This window comes from Vipera ursinii (genome assembly GCF_947247035.1).
Source record: "Vipera ursinii genome assembly, chromosome: Z".
NCBI classification, from domain to species: domain Eukaryota; kingdom Metazoa; phylum Chordata; class Lepidosauria; order Squamata; family Viperidae; genus Vipera; species Vipera ursinii.
The window spans coordinates 35,466,833-35,488,555 of record NC_139517.1 but is presented as its reverse complement, the minus strand read 5'-3'; the positions used below and the strand labels follow the sequence as shown (position 1 = coordinate 35,488,555).

The 21,723-nt window shown below is 38.2% G+C and overlaps 1 protein-coding gene across 3 annotated transcripts in view; it reads right to left on the bottom strand.

Moving 5' to 3' along the window:
• The window catches only part of ATP6V0A1 (ATPase H+ transporting V0 subunit a1), a 75,126-nt gene that overhangs the window by 33,164 nt on the left and 20,239 nt on the right, over window positions 1-21,723 (bottom strand). For all 3 annotated transcript variants that reach the window (XM_083378375.1, XM_083378376.1, XM_083378377.1), the window contains exons 7-15: window positions 14,513-14,639; window positions 11,875-11,957; window positions 11,589-11,682; window positions 6,547-6,759; window positions 3,992-4,142; window positions 2,421-2,560; window positions 1,534-1,691; window positions 1,227-1,317; window positions 176-294 (exon numbers count right to left, since the gene is read on the bottom strand). In XM_083378375.1, coding sequence (XP_083234501.1) covers window positions 176-294; window positions 1,227-1,317; window positions 1,534-1,691; window positions 2,421-2,560; window positions 3,992-4,142; window positions 6,547-6,759; window positions 11,589-11,682; window positions 11,875-11,957; window positions 14,513-14,639 — 1,176 coding nt within the window. The remainder of the gene's footprint in view (window positions 1-175; window positions 295-1,226; window positions 1,318-1,533; window positions 1,692-2,420; window positions 2,561-3,991; window positions 4,143-6,546; window positions 6,760-11,588; window positions 11,683-11,874; window positions 11,958-14,512; window positions 14,640-21,723) is intronic.

Genomic DNA, 21,723 nt, shown 5'->3' with positions numbered 1-21,723 from the left:
GTAACAATATGTTATAAGAACAATTCTTTGTTTTTTAAAAAATTCAATTGCATGACTTCTGGCTGTTCATAAAAATTATTTGGAGCAGAGTAAAAATAACGTATAATGAATATTCTGTCATTATTTCCATATCCTCTAGTTTTTTTTATAATTTAATTAAATGGAACACACTCACATATGGTTTAGCAGACTAAGTGTGATACCAAACATCATGTGGATGATGCCCAGAATTACTGACATCTTCATTTTGAAGGAGTTAAGGAACACCAGCTTGTTGGTAGCAATATTCCAGATCTAGACAAAATAGATTAAACAAAACAGGGCAAAAGGTAAACCATGGCATCTGGAATTCTTTCCAACCTCTTTCCAGCAATGACATATAAGTTCTATTCATATAAGCACTGGGAAGCACTCATTCCACTCTGGTTCATGTGACTTGAGTAAAGGGCTTAGAATGGAACCGTCGCAACATGTTGAATCACTGCCCAAGTGCCTCTCCCACAAAGATACACTGGGTGAATTTTTAGGATTTTTTTCTTCTGCAATCCCCCAGCTTAATTTTTAAACACGATCTTTCATTTGTTGGTTTTTCCTCTGAGCTAAACCTGGCCCTGTTCTACTTAGTTATCAGAGAATTATTGTGCTGATGGACAGATGAACAGTATTCGTTTCATACTTTCTTTCAAAATGTTATTTACTCAAAAGAGTAAAGTTTAATGGTTAGACCAAAGTAAAGGAACAGAAAACCAATTCTCACTTTGCATAACCAATTCAACAGCACCAGTTTAAGGACCTCATGACTAGAGAAAGAATCTGAGACATTTCTATAAAAGGATTTGAATGTGAAGGGAATTCTGGTAGTCCAGATGAGTGCCCCATCCATTTTAGACATAGCTAGGATTGCCTGTATTTTTGGATGATTCAGCATTTCAGGAGAGCATAATACAAGTTGTATACTACTGATGTATGTGGAAAACATTTTAGAAAATGTAATTTTTAAAGACCAGGATGAAATCTAAAATTCTATCATCTCCTTCTGTATAATGTAATGATAATCTCTTAACATTCAGTAAACAAAACTAATTATCTTTTTATCCAGTGAATCAGACATGTTTGATACTTTGATATCTCTTAATTAATAAAGGGTAAAATGGGAATGTGGGGAAGGGGAAACAATGTGAAGTAAAAGGGAAGGGGAAGGGAAAATAGAAAATGGTGGTTCATACTGGATCAATGCCAAAGGGATATGCTCCACCAAAGACACCCTCAATGGCAGGATTAAGTTGAAGCATAGAATATTCCTGGAGAAGGTCTTCTCTGTAGAGAAAGGGGAAAAAAGTCAGCGCACGAATATCTGAGCAGAATAGACATTGCAAAATCAATGTACCTGACACAGTTATAAAAGAGAAACCATTAAATGATGTTATGCTATCGTTTCCATGTCCTTTATCAACTAATCATTTACCAAACCTCTTCAAGCTGTTTCCCAAATATTTTGCTATCCCTTGCCTTTGCAGGTGTCTCATCACTTACGTCCAGTTGGATTTCTGAAACATTGGTCGGACACTCCAAGATGAGCCAAACATATTGAGTGACTTTGAGAAACAGTCATTATAGATCAGGCCAGTATAAATGGAGAAAGCACCCATCAGCAGTATAATGTAGCGGCCACTGAAAATAATGTTGAATATCTGTCCAAGTTAGGAAAGAAGATTAGGGGAAGGGAAAGAGAAGAGAAATTTAAAAAATGAACTGAAAATATGTGACAATGATACTGTTACACTAATAATACAAAAGTATGCTGCCAAGCATCTTCCTTTGACTCCCAAATAGACAGTGTTTTTCAGCTTTAGACCATTATTATAACCTCTTGATTTCTTTAAGGGATGGGACTTTTTTGCATTTTTCTAGGAAGACGTAGGTTTCAAAGAATGAAAATGATTCCTCTGGCCTTGCAGATAGTTAAGACATATGTTTTGCCCCTTAAATCTTCACCCCAAATTGGAAAGTTTGGCTTGATGTTTAGAAGGAGATTTTATGGAGTACATTTTGCTCCTTAACTGTCCCCTCTCTCACCTAAACATTTAGTGCCATAAGTTCCATCGAGTTTTGATGCTCCATATGGCTTCTAACTTAAGGCTACTTAACTTTGCTCTATCCCTTCAAAGGCTTGAATGGTCTCAGTTCTGATTCAGAAGAACAAAATGCATACTGAAATATCTATCGTTTTACATAAAGACACATAGCAGAAACATCTTCCACACACGAGTTCCAAAGAGGACAAAGCATTTTTCTCCAACTGAATATAAAATAAAAGGCTGAGAAATAAAAGCTGCTCAAATTGCAAACTACTAAAAAAGTTCCGTGAGAGACTGCCTTCAAATTTACATCTTAACTTCTGAAGTCAGTAGTCAAATTACCTCATTATCACTCTTTTGTGACAGAATGCGGCTCTCTCTCATCACCATCCAGACAGCAAAAAGTGTCATAAGAATGCCGTGGCCAAAATCTCCAAACATCACAGCAAATAAGAATGGGAAGGTTATGATTGTGTATGGAGCTGAAAGAATGGGACATTAAAAACTATTTAACAGAATGAAACAGTTTTGAAACAATGCTCTAGAGCAGGGGTGTCAAACTGCCACTGTGTGGGCCAGTTGCATCATGCGGAGGCCGCATCCACCCTAGCTCCGGCAAGGTAAAAAGTTGCATACAAATTGCATACAAGCCAGTTTAGTCTATCTATTGTTAAGATAGACTTCATAATTTTGGAACTGAATCTCTTGCATAAATAAGTATAACTATCTTTTTCACATCAGCATTCTGGGATAAGTGAGGTATAAAATATTATGGATAAATATTGTCTGGGATGGGTAAAAAATACAACTCAATGGATATAAAGTACTAGAAGTGATAAAAAACATAAAAGTGAAAAAAATGAAATAGGTGGGATATAGAACATCAGTAATGCAACTTTTTTCCTCTCTAAACCATTACATACTGCTATGGTTTCTAGAAGCATGATGATAATTCCTTAGTGGTTGTAGTTAACATTATTTCTGAGTTCTGCAATTATGATTGAGGAAAAGTTTATTTTCTCCATACATTTTTCTCTTGTCCCTTTGTATATAACAGTTTTCTAAGTAAACAGTCCCAAATGTTGTAATCCTTTCTCAGAAGATTGCTGCTCGTTTTATTATTTTGATTGCACTTTCCAACTTTATAGTACTTTTAATATCACTAGAACTGTAGAGCGAAGTTTTATAAACGGTCATACCATGGATCAGAATAAAAAATTTAAATAGCGTATAAGAGGACATCTCTTATCTTATGACAAATTTGTTTAAGAACTCTGTTGACAGATTTCACTTGATACATTTTGAAAATAGAGTAAATGTTGCTTACCAGACCATTCTATACGTGTATTTACTGGGATTCAAAATGGTCTCTCGAGGAGGAGCTGGCAGACCAATTAATTTAATGCCCTCTTTAATATCAATTTTCCCTAGCTGCACTTCAACTCCATCATCTAATTAGATGCTTTTATATACTTATCTACTTTTGGCGTAGTTCGCCACTTATAAAAAGCTCTAAAATGGGCTTACAGAGAAAAAAGTATTATACTAGGGAAAAATACAGAATTATTAAAAGGCATGTACAAGAAAACGGATTCGATTTTAAAAATAAATTTGCCAACTTAACATGAAAACAAAATGTCAACTTCCTCTTTTAAATAGGCTTCTTCTCTGGAACTCAAAACTTATTATGTTAAACTTCCTTTGCAATTTTCCAGTAATATAAAATAAAGCTGAGTCTGTTTTAAATCATAGAATTGATACATAGAATTGACAGAATTGACAGAAATATTGATTTTTTATTTGCTTCAGATTCTTTCTGTAAATTAAATTGATGCAAGAGAATAAGTCAGAAAAGAGACAAATCAAAACAAATGATCAGAAGCTAGACAGTTTCATAGGATGCATGCAAGTACCTGGATTAATCTCACGATAGGTTCCAATGCCGTAAGCATCCACAATGTTTTGAAACCCATCAGTGAATTTATTGGTCTTATTGTATGTAGGTGGAGTCTGGTTGGTCTGCATCCTATTCAAGATAGAGGGGACAGTGGATCCACTGTGCTCCTGTTATACACAAACAAATCGTAGATTAGAAAAGCTACTTTTTCAATTGAGTAGAAACCCTGACAGCTTTTACAATCTTTTACTCTTGCACATGCAGTGGGACAAAAAAGTATTTAGTCAGCCACCAATTGTGCAAGTTCTCCCACTTAAAAAGATGAGAGAGGCCTGTAATTTTCATCACAGGTATACCTCAACTATGAGAGACAAAATGGGGGGAAAGAATCCAGGAAATCACATTGTAGGATTTCTAACAAATTTATTTGCAAATTATGGTGAAAAATAAATATTTGGTCAATAACAAAAGTGCATCTCAATACTTTGTTATATACCCTTTGTTGACAATGACAGAGGTCAAACATTTTCTTGACAATGACAGAGGTCAAACATTTTCTGTAAGTCTTCACAAGGTTTGCACACACTGCTGCTGGTATTTTGGCCCATTCCTCCATGCAGATCTCCTCTAGAGCAGTGATGTTTTGGGGCTGTCGCTGGTCAACACGGACTTTCAACTCCCTCCAAAGGTTTTCTATGGGGTTGAGATCTGGAGACTGGCTAGGCCACTCCAGGACCTTGAAATGCTTCTTACGAAGCCACTCCTTCATTGCCCAGGCAGTGTGTTTGGGATCATTGTCATGCTGAAAGACCCAGCCACTTTTCATCTTCAATGCCTTTGCTGATGGAAGGAGGTTTTCACTCAAAATCTCACAATACATGGCCCCATTCATTCTTTCCTTTACACGGATCAGTCATCCTGGTCCCTTTGCAGAAAAATAGCACCAAAGCATGATGTTTCCACCCCCATGCTTCACAGTAGGTATGGTGTTCTTTGGATGCAACTCAGCATTCTTTCTCCTCCAAACCCAACGAGTTGAGTTTTTACCAAAAAGTTCTACTTTGGTTTCATCTGACCATATGACATTCTCCCAATCGTGTTCTGGATCATCCAAATGCTCTCTAGCAAACTTCAGACGGGCCCGGACATGTACTGGCTTAAGCAGGGGGACACGTCTGGCACTGCAGGATTTGAGTCCCTGGCGGCGTAGTGTGTTACTGATGGTAGCCTTTGTTACTTTGGTCCCAGCTCTCTGCAGGTCATTCACTAGGTCCCCCTGTGTGGTTCTGGGATTTTTGCTCACCGTTCTTGTGATCATTTTGACCCCACGGGGTGAGATCTTGTGTGGAGCTCCAGAACGAGGGAGATTATCAGTGGTCTTGTATGTCTTCCATTTTCTAATAATTGCTCCCACAGTTGATTTCTTCACACCAAGCTGCTTGCCTATTGCAAATTCAGTCTTCCCAGCATGGTGCAGGTCTACAATTTTGTTTCTGGTGTCCTTCGACAGCTCTTTGGTCTTGGCCATAGTGGAGTTTGGAGTGTGACTGTTTGAGGTTGTGGACTGGTGTCTTTTATATTGATAACAAGTTCAACCAGGTGCCATTCATACAGGTAACGAGTGGAAGAAGAAGTTACAGGTCTGTGAGAGCCAGAAATCTTGCTTGTTTGTAGGTGACCAAATACTTATTTTACCGAGGAATGTACGAATTAATTCATTAGAAATCCTACAATGTGATTTCCTGGATTCTTTCCCCCCATTTTGTCTCTCATAGTTGAGGTATACCTATGATGAAAATTACAGGCCTCTCTCATCTTTTTAAGTGGGAGAACTTGCACAATTGGTGGCTGACTAAATACTTTTTTGTCCCACTGTATTCAAGCATACTTTTTATTTAGCTATTTTAGAAAGTGCTTTTTAATTTTGGTGAATACCAGTTACACAAGACCATCTTCAAAAAAATAAAAGCAAAACAGATGTTTGGATTTCCTCCTGTATACAACCAGAAAAATACTGGATTCTATCATTCTTTCAGCCAAATATATAAATTATGTATGAAGAAGTTCCTATAAATAAAGTCAGAACTGTTGCAAAAGTTTTGCTTTTAAAAACACCAAAGGTTTTCAAAAGAAGTGGGCTATCACTTATCTGAATTCAAGACTATCTTTATTTCTGAGAGAACAAAAATCAAGGCAAGCCTTCTCTTGAGAAATAGCTAAGAAATGTGAATTAAAAGTCATATGCTTTCAAAGTTGAGACACATTTCAAGTAAAAGTTGAAGTTATTGCTATTGGTTTGTGCTTAAATTGTAAGCCGCCCTGAGTCTTCGGAGAAGGGCGGCATATAAATGGGATCAAAATAAATAAAAATAAAATAAAATAAATAAATAAAAGTACCGTGCTTCCTCTAATCCAGATGGAAAAGGAATTAAAGAAGTAAAGAATTCTATTGCGGTCCGTTTGCACAGATTTTGCTTGCAAGACTCAGAAAAATCTGTGTTTTCCTGAAAGTCAGGGCAAGCAATAACATGGAATATCCTAGAAGAGGCCAGAGGTATGGCTTGTACTCACCGTACCACGCCTGAGAGCAAACTGAATGGAATCCAGGTCAGCAACAGGACACCAGACTTCAGCGATGAGACATTTCTGGGTCACATCAATATTGCAGAGGTTCAGAGTATGATAAATGGCTTTCATCTTGCGCACCTTTATGAACCAAACACGGACGTTCTTTGCAGCAGCCTGAAGAACCCTTTGACGATGATCTTCAGTTTGGTTCAGTACCTGCCATGGGAGGAAGAGTTATAAAAAGGGAAATGGAGTCTATATGTATACATCACCTATGAGCAATGGAAAATCATATACAGTCATGGCCAAAATTGTTGGCACCCCAGAAATTTTTCCAGAAAATCAAGTATTTCTCACAGAAAAGTATTGCAGGAACACATGTTTTGCTATACACAGGTTTATTCCCTTTGTGTGTATTGGAACACAACAAAAAAGGGAGGAAAAAAAGCAAATTGGACATAATGTCAAACAAAACTCCAAAAATGGGCTGGACAAAATTATTGGCATCCTTAACTTAATATTTGGTTGCACACCCTTTGGAAAAAATAACTGAAATCAGTCACTTCCTATAACCATCAATAAGCTTCTTACACCTCTCACCCGGAATTTTGGACCACTCTTCCTTTGCAAACTGCTCCAGGTCTCTCTTATTGGAAGGGCGCCTTTTCCCAACAGTATTTTTAAGATCTTTCCACAGGTGTTCAATGGGATTCAGATCTGGACTCATTGCTGGCCACTTCAGAACTCTCCAGCGCTTTCTTGCCATCCATTTCTGGGTGCTTTTTAACATATGTTTGGGGTCATTGTCCTGCTGGAAGACCCAAGATCTCAGACACAAACCCAGCTTTCTGACACTGGGCTCTACAGTGCGACCCAAAATCCTTTGGTAATCCTCAGATTTCATGATGCCTTGCACACATTCAAGGCACCCAGTGCCAGAGGCAGCAAAACAACCCCAAAACATCATTGAACCTCCACCATGTTTCACTGTAGGTACTGTGTTCTTTTCTTTGTAGGCCTCATTTCGTTTTCGGTAAACAGTAGAATGATGTGCTTTACCAAAAAGCTCTATCTTGGTCTCATCTGTCCACAAGACGTTTTCCCAGAAGGATTTTGGCTTTGTTGTTGTTGTTAGTTGTGAAGTCGTGTCCGACCCATCGCGACCCTATGGATAATGTTCCTCCAGGCCTTCCTGTCCTCTACCATCTTCTGGAGTCCATCTAGGCTCACGCCTACTGCTTCAGTGACTCCATCCAGCCACCTCATTCTCTGTCATCCCTTTCTTCTATTGCCCTCAATCTTTCCCAGCATTATGCTCTTCTCCAGTGAGTCCTTCCTTCTCATTAGGTGCCCAAAGTATTTGAGTTTCAACTTCAGTATCTGGCCTTCTAAAGAGCAGCCAGGGTTGATCTCCTCTAGGACTGACCGGTTTGATCGCCTTGCAGTCCAAGGGACTCGCAGGAGTCTTCTCCAGCACCACAGTTCAAAGGCCTCAATTCTTTGGCGCTCAGCCTTTCTTACGGTCCACCTTTCACAGCCATACATTGCAACTGGGAAGACCATAGCCTTGACTAAATGCACTTTTGTTGGCAGGGTGATGTTTCTGCTTTTTAGTATGCTGTCTAGATTTGCCATGGCTTTCCTCCCCAGGAGCAAGGGTCTTTTAATTTATGGCTGCAGTCCCCATCTGTGGTGATCTTGGAGCCAGGAAAATAAAATCTGTCTCTACCTCCATTTCTTCCCCATCTATTTGCCAGGAATTGAGAGGGCCGGACGCCATGATCTTGGTTTTCTTAATGTTAAGTTACTCTATTTACAACATCATCATTATCATTATTGATCATCGCACAGTCAGCCAGATGTTCAGACTGGATTTGGCATTTTTGTCTACCTATCGAGTCCTTACCAAGGACCTGGGATAGGCAGATGTGGATGTTTGATGGTATTACAGATATCGTAGCAGGATGGAAGCAGTTCCTAGTAAGGCCGCCTTTTGCAATTGACTAAAGGTGATTGATGATGATGATGATGATGATGATGATGATGATTAATTTGCAACTCGAATTGCAAATTATAGGCAGAACCTCCAATTTCAATCTAATCAGAAACATTTCTACCAATCCATCAATGGAGAAACCGCAATCAATCAGTCAGTACCTGACAAGGAAGAAACAGTGCAGTTCTGGAAGCAGATATGGGATAACCCAAGTTTCTCCTTAGTTCTAGGGTGCTTCTCTCCTTGATTAGTTTCCATCCGTTGCTTTTTGTCTTGCCTTCAGGTGCTTTGGAGAATAGCTTGACTCCGTCTTCTTTGTGGCAGCCCTTGAGATATTGGAACACTGCTATCATGTCCCCCCTTGTCCTTCTCTTCATTAAACTGGACATACCCAATTCCAGCAACCATTCCTTATATGTTTTAGCCTCCACACCCGTAATCATCTTTGTTGCTCTTCTCTGTACTCTTTCTAGAGTCTCAACATCTTTTTTACATCATGGGGACCAAAACTGGATGCAGTATTCCAAGTGTGGCCTTACCAAGACATTGTAAAGCGGTATTAATACTTCACGTGATCTTGATTCTATCCCTCTGTTAATGCAGCCTAACACTTTCTTGGCTTCTTTGGCAGCTGCAGCACACGGCTGGCTCATATCTAAGTGATTGTCCACTAGGACTCCGAGATCCCTCTCACAGTTGCTACTATTGAGCAAGGTACCACCTATACTATACCTGTACATTTGATTTTTCCTGCCTAAATGTAGAACCTTACTTTTTTCACAATTGAATTTCATTAGATAGCGCCCAGTGTTCGAGTCTGTCCAGATCCTCCTGTATTTTAAGCCTATCTTCTGGAGTATTGGCTATTCCTGCCAGCTTGGTGTCGTCTGCAAAGTTGATGAGTTCCCCATTTATCCCTTCATCCAAATTGATGATGAAGATGTTGAAGAGCACTGGGCTCAGAACAGAGCCCTGGGGCATCCCACTACATACTTCCCTCCATGTAGATGCGGTTCCATTGAGGACCACACACAGAGTACAGCCAGTCAGCCAGCTATGAATCCATCTGGTGGTGATGCTGTCTAACCTACATTTTTCTACCTTATCAAGTAGTAGGTTGTGATCTACTTTATCAAATGCCTTACTGAACTCCAAGTAAATTATATCCACAGTATTCCTCTGGCCCACTAATTTTGTCACTTGGTCAAAGAATGCAATTAGATTTGTCTGGCATGTTGGCTTTTAGTAATGACTTTGTTTGCCTCTAGGTCACAGGTCTGCAACCCGCGGCTCCGGAGCCGCATGCGGCTCTTTCAGCCGTCTCCTGCGGCTCCCGGTCCTCTGCCATGTGCAGTCCAAAAAAAAAAGTGGGACTAAAAAAGTTCAACCAATCAATTCAAATATGCAGGGTAGGTGCATATCTCGCCTTGGCTCCACTCTTCAGTCAAACCCTGTTCTGCGCATGTGCGCATGTACGTGCATGCGCACATATTTTTTGCGGCTCCCAGGTTTTCCTTTTGTGAAGGAACCGGTTCCGAGTGGCTCTTTCACTGTTTCAGGTTGCTGACCCCTGCTCTAGGTGTTCGCTGATTTGTTGTTTGATTATCTTTTCCAGAATCTTCCCAGGTATTGAGGTCAGGCTGATAGGTCTGTAGTTTCCTGTAGTTTTGACGATGGGAACTATATCAGCTCTTTTCCAGTCCTCTGGTAGTTCCCCAGTGCTCCAGGATCTTTGAAAAATACAGTTCAATGGTTCTGAGATCACATGTGCCAGTTCCTTGAGAACCTTGGGGTGTAATCCATCTGGTCCTGGTGATTTGAACTTGTGTAGGCTAGACAGGTGCCTCACTTACCATTTTCTTCCTATCTTAACTTGTGTTTCTATTCTTTTTATGGCACTGTTTTTGATAGGTTGGACTTCTATGCAAAGTCTAGTAAAAGCCTATAGCAATATAGTAACTTTAAAAATTACACTAAGCATCTATTTTTACAGATGGTCAATGGTTAATTTATAACAATAATACTCCTTTGCCAAAAACTAACATCCTGGACACAAGACACATTGCTCCACAATTTCTAATTCTTGAAATTTTAATATAGTATCAGAATCTTGAAATATACCTAGAAGTTCAAGAACTAAGCAATAAAATTAAAGCAGGAATAGCTAATATTCTGAATTACTAGAGCTTTCAAACATCCCTCAGAAATCAGCTATTGACAAAGCAATTTTAAAACTTTTATCCTTGAGTATGGAAAGTATGTAAGAAAGTTCATAATGGCCTATCTAGTGGTTAAGGCACCAGGCTAGAAAACAGGAGATTGTGAGTTCTAGTACCATCTTAGCTATGAAACAAAGCTGGGTGATCTTGGCCCAGTCACTCTCATCCCAACCCACCTCACTGGGTTGTTATTGTGGGGAAAATAGGAAGATGAGGAAGTATTAGGTATATTTGCTGACTTATTTGTAAAAATCATAAAGGCGGGATATAAATAAACAAACGTATTTGTCAATTGTACTCTTATTCCACACCGTCACCTCTGAATTAAACTTCAATCTACTGTCTTCATCTATTTGGGCACCATCTTTTAGTGCTGGTTCAGAGTGTTCTAAGATGTCAAGTTAATTAAAATGCTGGGCATGAAAGTTATTGTTTATGAGTTGACATAGAACATCAGGTGTGGCCCTTAATATAAACCATGTGACAGGTACTGGTAATAGGTTTATTACTTAATCCCCCCAAAATGCTTTAAAAGTTCATCCAAAAGAATATAACCAGGGTAGAGCCAGCACCAAATCAAATAACAAGACCAACGGCTAGAGTACGGGTAGTCAATTTGTGACTTTTCAAATGTAATTGGTTTCCATTCAGTATTAGTCAATAGATATAGGCTACCTGGCATCAAATTCATCTAATTAATATGATCTCTGCAATACAAATTACAGTATATATACACGTAAATTTACTAAAAAGACCAATTCAGAAATAAAAACAGTATAAAAACATTAAGAACTGTCTCTTTCTGCTTTATCCTATCAGTATTATTATACCATAAGAAGATCATCAATCCTTGTGTTTACTCCAGCAGCCATTTCCTTCCTTTCCTGCGGAGTTTCTGGACAGGGGTACAAAGAAGCCCGGAATCTGAAAGGCACACAGAGATGATTCAATATAAATAATAGTAATAATAACCTGATCATGAGAATAATATGCTGGCCTCCCTCAAACCAGCAATATGTTATACTTTAAGTGGATGGGAAGGTTAGAAAATAATGTAAAACGAATCACAAGATCTTTAAATTAAAAGCAATAGTCTTCTTATTCCAGTTTGCTTACCCTTCACAGATCTTCTTGACTCTGTTTTTCAGCTGGTCACCTTGGAAAAAAATAATGAACACAGACTTGTGCACATAGTCACCCTAGGAAAAAAGACAGAGAAGGTCCATTTGGAATTAAAGCTATTGAGCTGACAGTAGCAAATGTACTAGCTTTGGATCATGAAAATCCTGGTTCAAAGGTTAGACCACTTAGTCTATTACCCGTGTATTATTCTCATGATAATATTTACTGGGGACTTCTCAATCCAATCTCTCCTATTATTATATCCCTGCTAAGTAGAACCATATATATTTTCTAAAGTAGGGTCCCCAACCCCCAGGCCATGGACCAGTACCGGGCTGCGGTACGCCAGCAACCGGTCTGCATAAACAAGCAGAGCCCCAACTGTGTGATCAGGGCAGCACACAAAACCATGCACTCTCCAGTCCATGGAAAAACCTTTCTCCACAGAACCAGTCCTTGCTGCCCAAAAGCTTGAGGACCTCTGTTCTAAAGTTCCTGAAATCTTTGTCAAGATTTGAAACCACTTCAGGGTTGGTGAGGAGGAAGGGTGAATAAAAGAAAGGCTTTCAGTTTTCCTTAACTACTTCATTATGTCTTTAAAAATGGCAAGAGAGATAGGTCATACTGTACAAAAAAAGAATACAGCACAGAACTGCAAAACATACTTATGCAGCAATAGTTCCAGAACTAAGCAAGCTCATCTAAGTAAGAAAAGAGAGAAAAAAGAACTACTAATAATCAATTAGGTTTAATAATAGATGAATATTATGGATTAGTAAACAAAGACATGTAGTTCAATGTCAGTGTCCTATCTAGACAAAAAAAATCCAATTAATCATTTTTAAAAAACCTTTTGAACTTGAAATTATTCTTTTAGGCTCAAAATATAATGAATTAGGTTTTTACTGAATGTAAAACCTTTCAATATAATTGTCCTGAATAGCATTTTATGGATACATCTCTAGCACTAAATTTATGAGGTTCTATGCCTTCAAGAATCCAAATTTAAATGAGTAAGTTTTCAAATATTAAACTTTCCTTCAAATCATTCTCATTTCCCTTATAAATCTTCAATCAAGATCACCAAGTAGCCATAGGATAATGGAAGAGGGGGAGGGAGCATAAGAAATCCATCCCTTTTATATTCTGAATAATGTATTACTATGAGAAACTGTAACATAAGGAAAGAAGCCACAAAGATAAGCCAACGCTGCTGATTAAGGAGATGATCTGAAGTAAGCAAGCAGAAGAAAAGAAATGAATGGCAAGGAACTGATATCAGTGGTATACTTCTGAATCCAAATCCTTGAACTTTCCCAAAAGGCCAGCAGCAATTTTTCAGACAGATGGCTAGATTTGGACAGCAACTAGCCCTTCCTGCATTTGTTCAAATGAAAACATTTTTCATCAGTAATTTTTTGCACAAACTTAATAAGAAAAGTAGCACTTGTTATGACCAGGGTTTTGTTTTTCTTTGTAAGCAGAAATATAAAAAGATAAAAAACTGACAGTAGAAAAAAAACACCTAGTGGTCCATCAAGTTTGCCCTCTGAGGATTTTTTCTTAATTTATATATTTATTATTTTTAATTATTATTTTTATTTATTTCAATTTTTGTCACACATTTATCACAAGCATAAATTCAGTTTAAATTCATTTAAATTCAGTTACTGATAACCGACTCACTACTTCCAGTGAAAATGGATTCCAAGCTTCCACTACTCTTTCTGTGAAGTAATACTTTCTAACATTATTTTTGAACTTCCCTCCTGTTATGCCATGTTTTTGATATTTGCTTAATATTGAAAATACTGCTTTCTAGAACCTTATTCACATCATTAATATATTTAAAGGTTTAATCATGTCACCCCTTTTCCCTTCTGTCCTCCAGGCTGTACATATTCAATTCCTCCAATCTGTCCTCATATGTTTTGTCCCTCAGACCTTGCATCATATTTGTGGGCCATCTTGATTGACACTTAATAACTGGAAAAGGGGACTGTGCCTCCTGAATCTGCTGGATTTCTCTGTGGCTTTTAAAAATGTCAGACAGATGGCTCAACAATACTGTTTTATCATGATTCCCATCCTCCTTAAGAATGTGATTCCAGACAGGCCAGCAAGGTTGCTACTTCTCGTGAGATTTCGATAACCTAACCCTAAGATTTCATAAGATTTTCCATAAGAGTATTGAACTTTGATTTAAATTCACACATATAATAAACACATATAATAACTTTTTTAAAAAAATTGGCGTCTGCAGCAGACCTATGCATTTTACAGACCACAGGCCACATCTGGTTGTTCCTTGGCTGTACACATGAGATCAACTGGAAATTAGAAATCAAATGTAAGTAAGGACACCCAAGAGGGAGAAGAAAAAACCCGAATCAGGTCCAGTTCTGCATAATTGCTGTCCGCTCCTTCAGTGACTCAAGTTGCATTCACCCACCTCCTCAAGCTGCTTCAAGTGAGTATATGCTGTGCAGGCACAGAAAAGGCCACCAGTAGGGTGGCGGCCTTTTCTGCTCCTGTGCAGCATTCACCCCTCACTTGAAGCAGCCTGAGGAAGTGTCAAATTAATTGCCCTCCCCAGTCTACAGCTTGCTGCTTTAGAAATGGCCACTTATACCGTTACTGGGTCCTCTAGAGGATTTTCAATTTCAGCTTGTCGTAAGAAAACATTTCCACGACACACCCTCCATAGCATTCGCTCAAAGGTCGGGATTCGCTCACGGTTGATCACTCCAGCCACAAATCTAAATACAAGAGAAACCAAACAAAAAGAAGAATATGCAAATAACTATCAATCCAGAAAAAAATGGATGCTGCAAACAGCTGCCATTGCAAAACAAGTAGAATATAAGGGACGGCCCTAATATTTTTAACTGAACCCAGAAAGTAGTATAGACACTATGCAATTTAATAGAAAAATAAAACAAAAGTATTAACTGTATAACTGAATTATGAAATGAATAATTGGGATACTCAATTCTAGAGACTAAATGGATCAAAGTATAAAATGTGCTTGTGATTTAAAAATGAAATTAAATCATTTTCTGTTAATTTATGTTAATTTATACTTCTTAAACATGGAACTTTTCATTTCAAAAACATCATGGCAAAAAGAATAATATTATATAAACAGAAATAAACTATCCTGATTTTAAGGACTGGTTCTGGGATATATGTTTGCAATCTAATTTTGAAAAGCCTCTAAGTTCCAAAATATTGGCTAGTTTCTGAGTGAAATGAAACTGATACTGTGTGTATATCTTAATAATAAAAGCAAACCAATAACCTGAAATGTAGGGAATTGTAATTTAGAGTTTAGGGTACCCTTTCCCAACCAGATTATTCTTTAAATGTATGAATTTCAATTTTCAGAATTCTTACCAATGCTACGCTGGCTGAGAATTCTAAGATCAGGTAAGAAATGGTTAATGTTGATCTTTCTCAATTAAAATCTGTATCTGTGAACTTCAATCTATCTCAGAAATTTATGAATAGAGAAAATTTATGAAGTTGCAATCTATGATTAAAAAAATAGGACAGAAACAACTTGTAATTTTTGTATAATGCATACCTACCATATTTCAATTTGGATTCTTAATAGTCAGCATAAACTAAGGTTTTGTTTGGAGCAATATCAAGGAATGAATGCTACTGTATAATAAGATCAACACTTAGGTACATGCATTCTTAAATTTTTGAAGTTCACCAAGAATACCTGTTATCAAAAAGTACTTGTAAATTCACTGACAATACCAGTTATCAAAAAGTCTTGATATCCATATAAGGAAATACTTTGAGATAGATTTCTGAAAGGAGTACAATCAGAACATAAAATTTAAGGATGATTTAGATCTTGGAAAAACATGATAAATTGCAAATGTTACACATCAGCATTTGAAATTAATACTGATGTTTTTCTGTGTAACTGGGCATTCTTCAATGCTTAATAGCATATTAATAGCATATTAAAAATTAAGATATGCTAAAAAATATCAAGACAGTTATACAATAAAATTACCCCTTATTGACTTTTTGCTGAATAAAAAATACTGGTGATTTATGGGTTTGATGATTTGGAAAGACAGATTATGGAAAGAATAACATTATGATATAGGGCAGGGCTTTTCAAGCTTTTCACCCATTTTTCCACTTTTAGGATATGGCAATATCCGAGTACCACCAGTCACTTAGCAAGGTGTCAAAAACTTGATGACCAAAAAAAAGTGATGAAAAAAGTGATGTAGTACAGGTAGTCCTCGACTTACAACAGTTCACTTAGTGACTGTTCAAAGTTACAATGGCACTGAAAAAAGTGCCCCCCAAGCCACAGTTGAGCAAGACACCTGCCTGCCCACCCGGCAGCGCTCTTCCTCTTGTCTGAGGTTTTCATTGTTGTGAGCATTTCTGTTGGATTGGCAGTGGGGGTGGGGTGGGGGGGTGTTTGGTTTTTATTTCCCCTCCCTCTGCTGGGTGGTTTTGGTCACTTCACTTGACCCTGGGATACTGTGGCCGTCATAAATATGAATCAGTTGCCAAGCATCTGAATGTAAATCACAAGACCATGGAGATGCTGCAACATTCCAGCTGACAGGCGCTTCTTCTGGAGTCAGCAGAAGCACCGGGATCAGTGCCGAGCTCCAGCTGGAGCCTGGCACTGATCCTGGCGCTTCCGCTGAGCCCTGACAGCCCTGCAGCTCCAGCCATCTCTTGCTCAGGCTTCTGCGATGCTACCACCAGTTCAGCTCATTCCCCTCCCCCGCTACTTTTCTAGGATGGTCGCGTACCAACTTCCAGGTGCCAATGTACCACAGGTGGTACCCGTACCACTGGTTGAAAAGCCCTGATATAGGGGTAAAATATTAAATGCATTTATAACTGCTGTTAAAATCATAAACCACTTTTTAACCTTTTTCCTTCTTTTTGCCCTGCTTTGTTTCTTTTCCTTATGTTGTCTCTCATTTATTCATTATTTTTCTTTTCTAAAATCTAGTTTTTATCATTAAAAATAATAAAATTTATTATAAAAATATTTTTTTAAAAAACCATTATTAATAGAAGTAAGAGTTTATCAAAATTAATGGCAACAGCTGTGGAAAAATATGTCTCTACGTCAAACAATGCAATATATTGCTTTAAAAGGGATTAAGGAATGCAGGTTGAAGCCCATGTTTGGGCATGGAACTCAATAAAGAATTTGAGCTAGTTGCACTTTCCCAAGTCAGCCCATTTCTGAGGATGGTTATGGGAATAAAATGAGAGAGAAGAACAGTATATGCAATATATATTCCTTGGATTCTGAGAAAAGGGTGGGATATAAATCAACAAAGATTAATGAAGTAAAACAAGCATACTGCTGTTCTCCCCAAAATAAATTAAAACTATTTATTTTCTTGGCAACCTTCCTGTGCCCCAATAAGATTTCTAATTTCCTAAATTTAGAATCAAATGAATCAGTTACAATTAACATAAAATTATTTATTATGGCCGTTAGTGAGCCATATCTTATCATCTTCTCCAGATACTTTAAGCAACACCTTAAATAATGAAGTACAATCATTGCTATTCTAGAAATATTGTTGATTATCTGTTAAATTATAATGAAAATGTTTTCAATTTATTACATTCTAATAGCAATAAATACAGAAATCAAAGCCTCACTATTTTAGATTAATAAATACTTATTACCCAGTAACTGCTAAGCTTGTAAGCCGCCCTGAGTCTTCGGAGAAGGGCGGGATATAAATGGAATTAAAATTAAAATTAAATTAAATTAAAACTACATTCACGGACTTCCGGTGGCTGCGCGGCGCCGGAGACAGCCTTCCCGGGCAGCCCGCGGCTCAGCTGTGTGTTTTTTCGCCCGAAACAGCGCCGATCAGCTGTTCGGGTGAATTTGAAGCCCCCTCCTCGGGAGAAGAGGAGGGGGTGAGGCCCCAGGTAGGGGTCGAGTTCTCCGGGGCCGCCTGAGCTTGAAGCTTGGGCGGCTGAAGGATTGAACTCCCCCGAAGCCTGGGTTGCTCCCAGCTGGCCAGCGTCTCTGCTCCGGATTTCTTGGAGCAGAGCCAGGCGTCTGCGACCACCCCTGCCTGAAGAAAGGACTATGGATTAAAGGAGCAGGTAGAGCGGTACAAGAGGAAAAGGTGAAGAGGATTATTTTATTATACTCTCGAGCTTGATGGACTTTTTAAACTTTAAGTGAAAGTGCGTCACAATTGAAAAGTAAAAGATGGCGGCTAAACCTCCCCCTAAAACTCTTCGGAGTGGTGGATCTTCTCCGGTGCAACAATCATCATTACAGGCGTTGCACCCTCCTGATGTACTGACACCGAAGGACTTACGAGATGCTCTGGATAAACATGCCCAGGTACTTTTGGAATCAATTAATCAATCAATGGGTGATAAATTTGCACAGATGGAGGAGAAATTGGAGAAACTGGAGGAGAGAATGGAAGAGAGGATGGAACAGAAGTTCAGCGTGATGAAGGTAGACATTTTGTCTTCAGTGCATAAAGTGGCGGAATGTGTGGAAGATTTAGATGAAAAAGTGGATGATTTGACCCAAAAGAATGCAATATTAGAAGTTAAAGTACGGGAGAATGAAAATTTAAGAGACAAAATGGAAAGGGAGTTAAGCCTTGCTCAATATTACCAGATGCAGTTTGCTGTTAGAATCAGAGGTTTAAAAGAGAATATTAAGGAAGATTTAAAGCAGCTGGTTTCTGAGGCTCTCGAAGTGGTATTGAACCAGCCAGCATCTGAAATAAGAGCAGCTATGGATAAAGTGTTCCGTGTGAATTCATGGATTGCCAGACAGAGAAAGTTGCCTAGAGATATGGTGGTTTACTTTGCAAAAAGAGAAATTAGAGATGAAGTTATACAAGCTGCCTATGATGCTAAAGTTGTGATTGCTGATCAAGAAGTCTTGGTTTTAAAAGAAATCCCTCCAAAGATTTTAAGGAGAAGGAAGGACTTTACATTTCTTGTGCAAGAGCTCAAGCAACGAGATATAAGGTTCAGATGGGAGATTCCAGACGGGCTGATGGTGATGTATGAAGGTAAAAGGTATCGGCTGATTACTGTGAAGCAAGCGCGTGATTTCTACAATAATGTTTTAAAAGCAACCCCATTAACACTTCTGGAAGCTGCAAAGGGATCTGGAGAAGGAGAACATCAAGAGGATGAAACAGAGGAAAATGGTGCTGGAGGAGATCAAGCTATAACTTCTTTGGATGATCCTAGAGAGCAAAGGGTAATGCGTGCTGCTTTAAAACGAGCAAAGAAAATAAAAGAACAAGACCAGCAAAAGTCTTCAGAATCTTCACAACGTACTCATAGCCAAGCAGTGGGAGGAGCACGGCCTAAAGAAGATAGTCCTATCAAAGCTGTGCTCCAAGAGCTTTGGGAGGATATGCATGGCAACTAAATTCTTAACTTGGAACGTTAATGGACTAAATTCACCACAGAAGAGGAAGAAAGTTTTTCAATATTTAAAACAATTTAAGATAGATGTTATATGTTTGCAAGAAACGCATATTAGAGTTTTGGATCAAAAGTATTTATCGAATTCGAGGTTGGGTACGCAATTTGTTGCTTCTGCAGAGAACAAGAAAAATGGAGTGGTTGTTTATGTTAAAAGTGCCTTAACAGCAGACTTAATTGAAGCAGATAAGCATGGAAGATATGTTATGATTGAGCTGCTGTTAGAAGGTAAAAAGACGCTTTTAGTTGGATTATATGCACCTAATCAACAACAAGATGACTTTTGTAGTTTACTTCACACAAAGCTTACCCAGTTGGATTATAAATCTTTTATTTTTATGGGGGACTGGAATGGTGTTTTGGATGTACAGTTGGACAAGGCTGGAGTTTTCAAGCGCATTCCAAGTCATGCTAGATTGCCTAAATCTTTTTTTGAAATGAAGGATGACCTGGAATTGCGAGATATTTGGCGTGAGAGACATTTGCAGGAGAAGGATTATACTTTTTATTCTGATAGACATCAATCTTTTTCGAGGATTGATTTTATTTTGCTGACTAATGATTTTTTTTGAGGACTAAAAAGGTGAAGATATGTGCAAGAACTATCTCTGATCACAGTCCAGTTTGGTTAGAGATTGATAAGGAGAAAAGAGACAGGCGCTCGTGGCGCGTAAATGAGAATTTGTTTAGAAATCAGAGAAATGTGGAAGAATGCAAACAGCGGATGAAGGATTTTTTTGAGATTAACATGAATAAGGGTACCTCTATGGATATGGTTTGGGATGCTAGCAAGGCCTATATGAGAGGGGTGTTGATATATATGAATAATAAACATAGACGTGCAGTGGAAACTAGAAGGAAAGAACTGGAGAATGAAATAAAGGAAAAAGAAAAGGCTTTGATCTTGAACTCAGAGGATGTGAAGACCAAGGAGGCTATTAGACTGTTAAGAGGACAATTTGATAAATTAATGGCTGATCAAGTGGCAACCAATCTGCGGTTTGCTAGGCATAATACTTTTTGCAACGCCAATAAACCAGGCAGATGGTTAGCTTATAGATTGAGGAAAAAACAAAGGGCTTCTAATATAGATAAGATTGAGTATAAAGGAAGGGTTGTGTTTCAACAGAACCTTATTAAGGATGCTTTTGTGGATTTCTATTCGAAATTATATGCTAAAGAGGAAATTAATGAAAAAGATATTGATATATATTTGGAGAATGCTAGCATCCCGGTTCTTACGCAAGTACAAAAAGAGGGGATTAATCAACTGATTACAGAAGAAGAAATTTTCACAGCAATTAAGGAATTGAAGGTGGATAAAGCACCAGGTACGGATGGCTTGACTGCGGCCTATTATAAAAATTTACAATTAGAGATGATAAAACCGTTAAAGGAACTGTTCCAGACAATCCAGAGGGGTGGAAAGGTGCCACCGTCTTGGAGAACAGCTTTTATTTCTTTGATTCCGAAGGTGCTACTCAAGTTAAAAATTATAGACCAATATCGCTTTTAAATACAGATTACAAGATATTTGCTAAGGTTTTGGCTAATAGACTGATGAGGGTTCTGCAACAGGTGATTCATGGGGATCAAACGGGGTTTATTAGTGGTAGGCAAATGAAAAATAATGTGAGGCATATAGTTGATATGTTAGAGTTTTTGGAAAGGAACAACCAGATCGCTGCGGTGCTAATTTTTTTAGATGCTGAAAAAGCTTTTGATCAATTGAATTGGAAATTTTTGTTGAAAGTTTTAGATAAAATGGATTTTGGGGAAAAATTTTTACAACCGATTAGGGCATTATATCAAAAACAAACTGCCCGAATTATAGTTAATAATAGCTTGACAGAAGCATGTAATATTGAGAAGGGCACAAGGCAAGGGTGTCCGTTATTGCCCTTGTTATTTGTGTTAACATTAGAGATATTATTGGTTAAAATTCGGAATTAGGAAAAAATTAAGGGGATACAAATTGGAGATCAGGACTACAGATTGAGAGCATTCGCAGACGATCTGGTTGTTACAGTGACCCAGCCAGAGAACTCTGTTGTGGACCTGATGGAGATAATAACACAATATGGGAAGGTTTCTGGATTTAAAGTTAATACACAGAAAACCAAAATTTTGGCCAGAAATATGACAGCTTCGCAAAAGGCTCTCTTAGAAGGATTAACTGGATTTGAGATTGTTAAAAGGGTCAAATATTTGGGGGTGATTTTGTCGCCCTCTAATACAAAGCTATATAAAAATAATTATGAAAAACTATGGGGGAAAATTCAAAAAGAATTGGAGAGTTGGGAAAAATTGCAATTGTCTTTGTGGGGACGGATTGCAGCAGTAAAAATG